The sequence below is a fragment of the Festucalex cinctus genome, chromosome 8, assembly GCF_051991245.1.
Source record: "Festucalex cinctus isolate MCC-2025b chromosome 8, RoL_Fcin_1.0, whole genome shotgun sequence".
Taxonomy (NCBI): Eukaryota; Metazoa; Chordata; class Actinopteri; order Syngnathiformes; family Syngnathidae; genus Festucalex; species Festucalex cinctus.
Genome location: NC_135418.1, coordinates 5,314,268 through 5,325,000, shown reverse-complemented (window position 1 = coordinate 5,325,000; position 10,733 = coordinate 5,314,268). Strand labels below are relative to the sequence as shown.

General features: G+C 39.3%; 1 protein-coding gene across 3 annotated transcripts in view; it reads left to right on the top strand.

Moving 5' to 3' along the window:
* cntn3b (contactin 3b) overlaps positions 1-10,733 on the top strand; it is an 89,576-nt gene that overhangs the window by 20,205 nt on the left and 58,638 nt on the right. For all 3 annotated transcript variants that reach the window (XM_077529208.1, XM_077529206.1, XM_077529207.1), the window contains 2 exons: positions 110-246; positions 1,726-1,861. In XM_077529208.1, coding sequence (XP_077385334.1) covers positions 192-246; positions 1,726-1,861 — 191 coding nt within the window. In that variant the 5' untranslated portion in view covers positions 110-191. The remainder of the gene's footprint in view (positions 1-109; positions 247-1,725; positions 1,862-10,733) is intronic.

Below are 10,733 nucleotides of genomic sequence, written 5' to 3'. Positions count from 1 at the left end.
CCCATATTTTGACTCCAATATAATAACTAGTTTTGCAGCACTCTTTACGCTTGCTGTATTTCTATCCAAATGTCATATTTTAATCACACCTGTACTTGCTTCCCTTCAGATTAAAACTCTTGTATTCACAAGGAGAGAATTCCATTCACAAGTAATTGGATGTGAGTCCCATTAGCCCTCTGCAACTAAAGATGATGTTACCATGGAAACAAATTGTTCTACTATCAATCACAGGATGCCTTGCAGGTAAGAGATTTGAACACATTAGTGCTGAGACGGTCTTGTTGCCATAGTTTTTCATACCTCAAAACAACTGTTGATTTTTAATTGCATTTTTTTGGGGTGTTGTCATTCTTGCAGTATGTAATGTGTGCCCTTTTAATGAAGTCTTATTTTAAATATATCCAGTACATGGAATATAAAGTTCTTAATAAGGTAGAAACCCAATTAGCGAATTGGTAAACAACCCCAAGACATCTCCAATGAAACTAATACAGTATATGTATGGGATGTTGTCCTTGACTTTCCCTCGAGGAATGTCCTAGCGCACATAAGCAGCAAACTGTCAGGGAAAACTGTGAGCCCAAACACCATTCCTGTTCATGGACTGTCCAGATCATTATCAGGAGCCATGCAATGAATCTAGCCATTTAAGCTCTATTCAACACGGTTTCGCTGGCTGCCCTTGTGGCCACTCGGGACTAGAGCGACCAGTACAAAATAACAAGCTCTGTTCAAATGACTTGGAAATTCTATATTATTTCCACTGTCTTGTGAAGTGAGACTGAAGGCTTCAGAAACCTTGAAAATTACAACAGCTGATGATGCTCGTTATGTTAAAAACATTGCTTTGTTTGGTTATATAAATATATTCTTTGCCAAAGGTTTATTCAGTTTTATTTCTATTATTTTAATGAATGATGCTCCTCTGTCGCTGTGCCATTACATATCAATCTAAAGTATTCCTTGGAATGGAGTTTGTGTTATTGATCTAACACAACTATTTAAACCATGTGTACAGCTACAAGCCACATGCTGCTGTGTGTAAGCATTCGGGCACCAATTAGTTCTACTCTGGCCGCCTGTTGGCTCTGCCTGCATTTGATAGCAGATTTTGTTCCACTTCCCTACCTTTGAAGCGCTGAAAGATGTGTTCACCCATACAGCCCTCTGTTATGTGCCGTCTGGCGTAGATTATCTGAAAATGTTTCACTCTGCTGTACTCAGCAACTGCATTGCTTACAAGGAATTATTTCTTTAGTAGTCCTTCCTCTTCGCTGTCCTCAACCTTAGTCTTTGCTATTGTATTATTATTAATATTATTATTATTATTATTATTGTTATTATTATTATTCATGTGGTGCCAGTCTGCTACAGTACTAGTATAGTATTTTCACAGCCATGTAAGCAGTATATGAGTTATTGCTAACATTTGTAATCATTTGCATTTTCGTTTTGAAGCAGGGTGATACTGTGGAGGCAAATATGTCTGCATATGCAGTTAAAGCCCAAGATAAGCGGGGTGCATTTTCCTCGCTGCAAGATAAGCAAATAATATACACACCGCACCATGGGAATAGACCTAGCGCAGTTCTTCTTAGAAAAACAAAGCAGATTCAAAGAAGAAATGACAAAAAAATAAATAAAAATAAAAATGAGTGAAACATTGTTAATATTGGTCCTCTCAGTCTTTGTGGTTTTCACAAATTTTGGCTTTGTCTGCAGCCTTTACAGACGATGTCATATTTCAAGGGCCCAGATTGAGGACAGAGCCAGTTGACCTCATTTTGCCGATCAACTCCCCCAACAGGCAGGCCACCATGATGTGTGATGCAGAAGGGAGCCCTTCTCCACAGTACAGGTAAATTACCTCGTCACCCGCTAAACCCAATCTGGTCTGCACACATACAATTCCTCTTCACTGCTTTTATATCTTCATTTCTGTTTCCACGAGGCTAAAGATACAGTGTGCATAATAGTATAGGCAAAATAGTCTTTGATGTCATCTGGCAAAATCTCAATGTTCCCAAGGAAGTTTGATGTATTTTCAGTACTGTGAGTCACAGCATTCCCACAGCGGTGAATCTGCCAAAAACTTTGAAAGGGATTGAGGTTAACTTCATGAATAATGTGGTTTGGACAGTTGTGTAATCAACATGAAGTGCTTATGATATATGTTTAGGAGAATAGGACTCATTTGTCTACTTTGCAACACGTTAAGTAGGCCTATTGTCTTTGAAGCTGTTTCCTGCATTGGGATCCTGCCTAAAAAGACATCTGGTGGCGATGTTGTGGTAGATTGTGTTTCGGTGCTTGGTCAGCACCATGTAGGTGCACAGCTTGCACGAGAAGCGGGTGCAGTAACCTTGTGAGTGACATTACTTTCAACACAAACATATCGGAGGAATGTTTTGTGGGTTATGCTTTTGTTCTAGTTTTTCCACCTCAGTCGGATGCTAGCTGTTTACTTTCATGTTAAAACTGTCAGTGTAATTCTTTTAAATGGTGTTGTCAAGGTTTTCTACAGATGAAATGTGAACCCCAGGCATAACCCCTCCAAGTTTTATACCCACTCCCAGACCAAACTTTATATTGCGGCAATCTCTTACATGACACGCCATTATTGAATGTGACAAAACAATTACCGTACACCTGATCTTGCCATGAGCACTGTGACAAAATGTGACAAAACATGCATCAAATGTAGCAAAACATGAAAGGACAATGAGATACTGGAGGAATACATATCTGTACACTTCTCAACAAACTATGGATCGCCTCCAAGTTTTGTTATGGCTTAGAACATTTTCACTTCTCGCTACAGGCCCCTCCTGCCCTTCACAGTACAACTGCCGAACCAAGGTGTGCAACAGTAGAACTGTCTGAATAATTGATCATGTCAATTGTTTATCCTTGTGAGATTTGTCCGGGGTTGCCAAAATACAGCTTAATGCATAGCTGCTAGCCTTTGGAGGATTCAGCATCCAGTAGTTCTTGGGAATCAAGAAATTTCCTGCTCATCAATATCTTTTGAAAAGATGCTGTAGTAAACCTTTATTTCAACGTCCTTACTGAAGCAAACCTAACGATTTAACAGCATAATGTTTTTTGTGAAATGTCCAATATTTTCCTTTCTTTTCACTATTTTGTGCTTTTCATCAGCAGAAACCCTTCGACTCTCGCATTTTGCATGAAAACCTTGACTTGCTTAGAGTCCCCGTAAAGTGAAATCGTGGGTTTGTTTCTAAAAGTATCATAACGCTTTTATGCATGTTTAAGGCTAATTGTGAAAATGTGAACCAGAAAGTATTGAGTGGCCGGTATCTTTTCAAATAAGGCGTGTATCGATACTTGACTTTGGTTCTCACACATCCTTAATGAACATCAGCATCTCTCAAGAGTTTGACTCAAAGCTTAATTTCAGTCGTCACTGTTGGTGAGTTAATTTGCCTTACGTCTGTCTAGGATGCATTAATTCACTTCCCAGTTGGTGATGGTGGAAATGGTAATATTGCCTTTCTCTGTATGTGCTTTGTGATTGACTGCAGGGGACCAGTCTTGGGTACAGTTTGCCATTTTGCCCAAAGTCAGCATCCCTGAACAGGGCAAGCGATGTAGAAAACGGATGGACGTTGCCTTTTTCTGTTAGTGAAGAGATTTGCTGCCTGAAAAGGCCAAAAATAATAAAAACCCTGCACCCACATGTAGACGTCTTAGCAGAAGCTTAGTATACTTCATAATCAGAAGCTATGCTGTCAGCTAACACTGGAAAAACTACAGCTCTGCTTACCTTTGGTTTGATAGTGCTTCAGCAGCCACTTTAAATTGCTTCTTTTTCCTCTGAATGTTCAGCGAAGTTGAAGCACAGTGGGGAAGGAGGTTATTATGTTAATAAGCTGTTTTATAATAGAATAGCTCACTCACAGGCACATTTTCACAAATAGGCAGCTAACTATAAGATTTAATTGGTTGCTAAATTTCACACTTGATGAGTAGGCAAGAATAGACACTCCAGAGAAATACTGCATGTAACTTTTTGTACACAAGACATTTGGAGGTTTCTTGAATATGCCCCCCCATTTAGGTAAAATATCACAATGCCATGACTGATTAGTCAACACTGGGTTTTAAAATGTAGGGGAGACCGGGGCTAGTTGTATCACTTTTTATACTTTGATATATTTCTTGGAATCAATACGTCATATATAAACAAAACGTATACCACATGAAAGACCTGTATTGGGTATATTTTTCGTATTCATGTCATTTTCACACTTTGTGTCGGTGCAGAGTTATAAGCCATCAAATAGAGGGTGTGAACATGTGGCATGTTGCCCCACCAATGGGTAAGTTGTCACACTATATGGGGTAAGATTGGATTTTGCAACTAATAAAACAAGGACAAAATTATCCTTGTTCTCCTGTTTTGTTTAGTTTATTTGCTTTTACAGCCAGAGAAATTGTTTATCATTGATCTTGACAATTTACTACAGTCATTGAGCAAACTTCAGCATAAAATATTATTAAATAAAGTCCTTAGGAACTGCTGGCATGTAGGTAATAGTTCTCAGCCTCAAATGTCTGTTTTGCTTCCCTTAAACTGGAAATTTGAGATTAAATTGAATTTAAAAAATTAAAGCATCTCAGTGCAGGAATGGATGGTTCATAATGAAACTTATACCAATCCTGACACATGGGCATAGTGTAGTTCCAACAACTGGAAAATCCATTTTTATCAATGAAACAAAAACCTATCAAACTAAATTCATCATTCTTCAGACTCATCATCTGAAGAACAATTCTGGCAACGTAAACAGAGTTGCCAGAGGTGCATTTTTCATTTGCCCATTCTTTGCATATGTGACAACAAACCCCAAAATGAATGAGACAAGTTGCCCCAAATTACCATGTTGGTGAATACTAGCTCTAGATTAAAGTTGGCTTATGGCAGAGCAGTGACAGAGGCATGACAAGATGCCTGAATCTCTCCTCTCACGAGTCCACATGGTTTGCTGCTAGAATTTGTCTACGTACGACGCCCGTTTCAAAATATATGAAGGTGAAAAAATTTACTTTGGGTTGTGCAAAACAGATAACTGGCATTCAACTCAGCTCACAATGTGCAATTGTCTTGTCAGACAGTCCACAACCCCTGATCATTTATACAAAGAAAACAAGTATTCCACTTTCTCGTTGCGCCCTCTGGTGGAGAAGAAAATTGAAATGTGACAACTTACCCCGGATTTTCACCGGATGCGGTTGCGGTGCGGTTGCGGTGCGGTGCGTCTTGACTGCGTGCTCCGGTCGCGTCAATTTTTTGGTCAATCCACACAGCTGCGGTCCGGCAGCTCCGTCGCCGCCCACTTCCCAACGTGTCTCGCGGGACCGCGCGCGCGCGATCATGTGGCATTTCACAACGACAAACATACAGAAAGTCTGTGCTCAACAGAGAAGCAGAAAGAGAGGTGGACTTCTTTTGATTTAACCTTTTCTTCTTCTTCTGCTATGAGATTCCATGCAGCATCCTTTTTTTGGTTGTCCTTATAAAAAGGATGTGCCGTGTCATATATTATTTTGTGGTTTTCCACCTCCAATATAAACCTCTCCTCGTCCATGTTCGCTGGCGTCTAAACCGTGAATGAGCACATGGCCCGGCGATGCCCACGTCACGTTTTGCTGAAAAGCTTGCGAAATAGGAGCTGGCGAGTGTTTTATTCTGAAAGGTAACCGGAAATTCATTTTGAAACTGCGTCGGTCTTCCTGTCCCGCTCGATGTGTTTTGTGCTAGCTTGCCATTTGCCGGAGGCCTACCGCTGCGGCGTCCGGCAAAAGTAGAAAATAGGTCTATCCTTGCGGAAGGCCTGCGTCACGCCGCAGCTGAGACGCAGTCGACACGCAACGCACCCGCAAGCGGTGTAAACTGCACCATTCGAATGGATGGAATCTAATTGCTTGCGTCGCCGGACCGCACCGCAACCGCATCCGCATCCGGTGTAAACCCGGGGTTACCCGTGATCCTACGGAGCCCCTAAGGTGACATGGTAGAAAAAAAAAAAAAACTTTGCGTTCCCTCGCAAAACATTTTGCGTTCCCTTGCAAAGATTGCGTTCCCTCGCAAAACATTTTGCTATGCGAGGGAACGCAATCTTTTCGTTCGAACGCAAAGTTGTTTTTTTCGCTTACCATGTCGCCTTAGCTGCGCCGTAAACACTTCCGGGTCATCTTCCATGTGAACAAAAGCGACGTGTAAACAAAGCAGTGGAAAAATACATGCTCCATCCTAGTCGCTTTGGGAAAGCTTTTCCACTGTTTTGTTTCATGCTTACAAATGTTCCATCCTCGTCGCTTTTGTTCACATGGAAGATGACCCGGAAGTGTTTACGGCGCAGCGAAGGTGACATGGTAGGCGAAAAAAATAACTTTGCGTTCCCTCGCGAACGCAAAATGTTTTGCGAGGGAACGCAAAGTTTTTTTTTTTTTTCTACCATGTCACCTTAGGGGCTCCGTATGATACAACTAGCCCCGGTCTCACCAAACTGTTGAAAAATGTCAAATGAAAACACAAAGCTCTAATATTCCTAGAAATATCAGAAGAGTGGGTTTAATTGCTCTAGTAAATATTGTCAATAATACAAAATGTGACAATGTAGCTACTAGCTACACATACTTTTAGATTGGATGTCGGATATTTGGACATTATTTAGTTGAAAGATGTTGCGTTCAGGTTTCCAAGAATTATCTATCACTATCCAGGCCCCCTCCTCACCTATTCTCGATACTGCGAGTGTATGGAGAGGAGCCCTGACAGAGTCTCTTTTGATAAATAGTCCAGTGAAGCACCGCAGCACACACCAGGGCTGTGAGCTGGGCTTTATGAATACACCTGTCACTGTGTTTACTATGAATCTGCTGTAACACAAGATCAAGGACACAGCAGTGATTGGGAAAAGAAAAAAAAAACTAAACAAAAACACACTAGATGTTCTCCTATCATGGAATGTGACTTCAAGCAGATTTATGGCTTTGCCTGTGTTTATGGCTCTGCACCAGGCATAATTAGAAGTGAGGGTGTATAAAGATGAAGATGTTTGTTCTGAATTCAGTCACAGCACTTGGACGGAAAACACAACTAGAATTATATAACCCGTGATCCTTTCAGACGAGAGCCTGCATTTATCTGCACATAATTATTTTATGTTTGGTGACTATTTGCCCACACTTGTGTACATATACATATCCACACATGCTCCTTTGCAGTTCCACACGCCAATAAAAGTATCTTAAATGATATGCTGTTAAAAATCACTGTCACATCATTCAGTCTGCTGAGATTATTAAGCAATGCAGTGATGTAACTAAAGATGTGGGAGCAGGTCTGCATGCACCCACTATCGCAATACCAATGTGGGGCTGAGGTTATTGAAAGTCAGATGTTTCCCTCAACCTTATGTCCATACTGAGTGGAACTGAATGTTTTTGTTTGTTTTTACCCCTGTACACATTACTATGTATACAGTGGATTTAATCTACCACTCGATGACCAGCTTTCAGGATGTATTTATTTGCATTTAACCTGGTCCACCTTCATCTAATAATGCCATATTTCAACATTAGTCAAGGTGCACATGCATACATTGTATGCATTATTACTTTTCAGGAACCAATATTTCCTTACATTTAGTTTAAAATATGTTAACTATTTTTCATAGAGCAGCAGTGATAATCTCTTCAATATAATTGAAGATCCTGAAGAGCAATTTTGATTGAACAATCGCCGTGTGTGTGTGTGTGTGGGGGGGGGGGGGGTTTCTTGTACATAATACATAGTGAGGACCAAAATACGTCTTTATCCAACAGAATGAGGACATTTTTGTGAAGTGAGGACATTTTGGCCGGTCCTCACTTTGCAAGACCTCTTTTTGAAGGTCAAGACTTGGTTTTAGAGTTTAGGTTTGAATTGGGTTATGGTTGGGGTTAGGGTAAGGGTTAGGTTTAGGCAATCATTTTTGATGGTTGCGGTTAGGGTAAGGCTCTAGGAAATGCATTATGTCAATGGATGTCCTCACAAAGATATATGTACAAGGATGTGGGTGTGTGTGGGTGTGGGTGTGTGTGTGTGTGGGGGGGGGTGTACAGTTTATGATGGCATGTGCGGTCTCTGTGGGTGTCTGGCTGAAAGGAATGCCAGATGAGACAGTGCTACAATATAGTCCCCAGTCTATTTGATGAGACTTCATGCAAAATGTATGTGAAACCCAAGGTTATGGTGAGTTCACTCAAGAGGCTCAGATCTGGCTGTGCCTACAACACAGTTCAAAGTAAATAGGACTGTTGTTGGATTTAGAATAAGTTCCTCTCGGACTGATCACTATATGACAGTAGGCATAATACAGTACGTTTGAGTCCTTACCTGCTGTTTTACGAATAGATTATACACCACTTAAAACAGATGGAAATGGTGATTCAAGTGTGATATTTAGGGAAAACCACCACTGTCAGTCCTGATTCGCCATTGCTGTTCACTGTGTTTTTTATTTTCTGGATGGGAAGCAACAACCGGGTATCTACTTCACTGTCAAGAATATCGGTGTTCCTCATATTCTTACTTAACAAGTGCATACAGTATTACAAATAGAGTGACATGCTTTTTTATTTATATATATATATATATATATAGGTATGAAATGCTAATTGGTTTCTCGGTTTTTGGAATCCATTTACGTCACCTAAAGTTTCAGCCGCAAGTGCACAAAGGAATGGCTGCCTGCCCACCTCTCTCTTTAAAATCAATCATACTGGCGGCTGCAGTTTTTAAACTACTGTGGTACAAACATAGCAGAAAATCCAATTAAATGCACAGAAAATGTAAATGTCAAAAGGTGTTGTATTTTAATGCTATTAGTGTGCACTGATATTTTTAGAACAAAAACTAGACTTTGACAAGATGGCTTTTAAAAGTAATGTCACTGGAATATACAAAATTGGTCAGACAAAGTGACTACCACAGACTTTTAGATGAATAGTGCAGTCATCAAAGACAGATGTGTCTTTTGTAGTCAGTCAGGTAGTGAAGCATCCTTCTAACTGCCTGTTAGTCTGCCTTAAGGATAAATTAAAATGGATTCTTTTTTTCTAAACAAGTTGAACAACTGATGTGATGCCTCAGCAAATCTGAAGACTCGCATATCAAACGGTCATATTAACAGAAAAATTATGTTTTTCTACTAGTGCTGTCAAACGATTAAAATTTTTCATCTGATTAATCACACTTTTTAATTTTGATTATTCACAATTAATCAGCTAAATTACTTGCGTATTCACGTAATATAAAATAAATACAAAATACCACAATATTTTGACATTAAAGCATTTTATTATCTGAATGTCATTTGGAAACATTGATTAAATGCATGTAAGCAATTGCATGCATGCTTGTATTGCTCAAAACGTAAAAGCATCATATCAATTGGGTCCAATTCAGAAATTATTAATTAATTAAACGCAAATTACTTTTGTTTTATCTAAAGTCCCGACGGGGTGTTTTTTAAAGCGAAATTTACCACCGAGCACACCAACTGTGTTGGTATAGCTGTATGTGCGGGCTATGTTAATACACACGACTGAGACGGCTCTGTGGCAATGTGCTCGCGGCCATTTATTTTCACTCTTCACAGTTGCTTCCCCAAGTCACAAGAGGGCGTTCAAGGTTAGCGCATGTAATGAATCACTACCATAACACTAACTGGAGTCACCCCGCTCATTTTGGAACAACAGGCGTAGGAAATGCCGTGCATTGACGTAATCACTGACCTGCGCAGCCTTCAATGTAACCATCCGCGGTTACGTTCAAGGCTCAAGTACGGTAAAAAAATAAAATAAAATAGCGCGATTAATATGCGTTAATACGTGATTAATGCGACATTTTTCTGTGATTAATTAATATATTAACGCTTTAACTTTGACAGCCCTATTTTCTATAGATATCATAAAAATAAAATAAAAATGTATTTGTGGGTTGATATTGAGTGGTACAGTTGAGAAATTTACTAAATATCCTTGTTTAAGTAAGGTAGGGAATAGGGATGTTCATTCGAACTATTTCATGTGACTGGAAGACTCAGTGAAGAAGTCAGTGGAATCAGGTAGATCCAAATATTTTTGAGCCACATGTACATGCAGCTATTGTAATGAAACTCTCAAATTTTGGGGTTCCTTGGATTTACATCAGCGCCCCCCCAAAAGTGGTAATTGTAATACAAAAATAATACTTGTAAACAATGTCTTTAACTGTGCCTGTCCTGAAAATCATCCTAAAATAGAAGAAATATTTTGAGTGCGAATACATCCTCAAGAGTTACAAAAGCGTGTCTCTTTATTAGTAGAGACTTTTTTTTTTTTTTAAGACGCAGAAATTAATAACGTTTATAATTCCAATGCAGTTTAAAGGTCTTAAATATGGTGATGAGTGTCCAAACTGTTAATTAAATTAACATGTTTATGTAATGGCCTGTGCAGTGTAAAGTTTTTTTTAAGAGTTAGACTTGACTTTATTGATCCCTTGGGGAATTTACATTTCCAGCAGCAATAAGAACAGATAATAAAATAAAAAATAATTAAACCAAACATAAGGTTATTACACCAGAGATTGAATTAATAATAAAAATTAAATATATTAACAGTTGAGAACCGACCAACTGGTATTCCTACCAACAAGAAACGTAGAAATGCTCAAT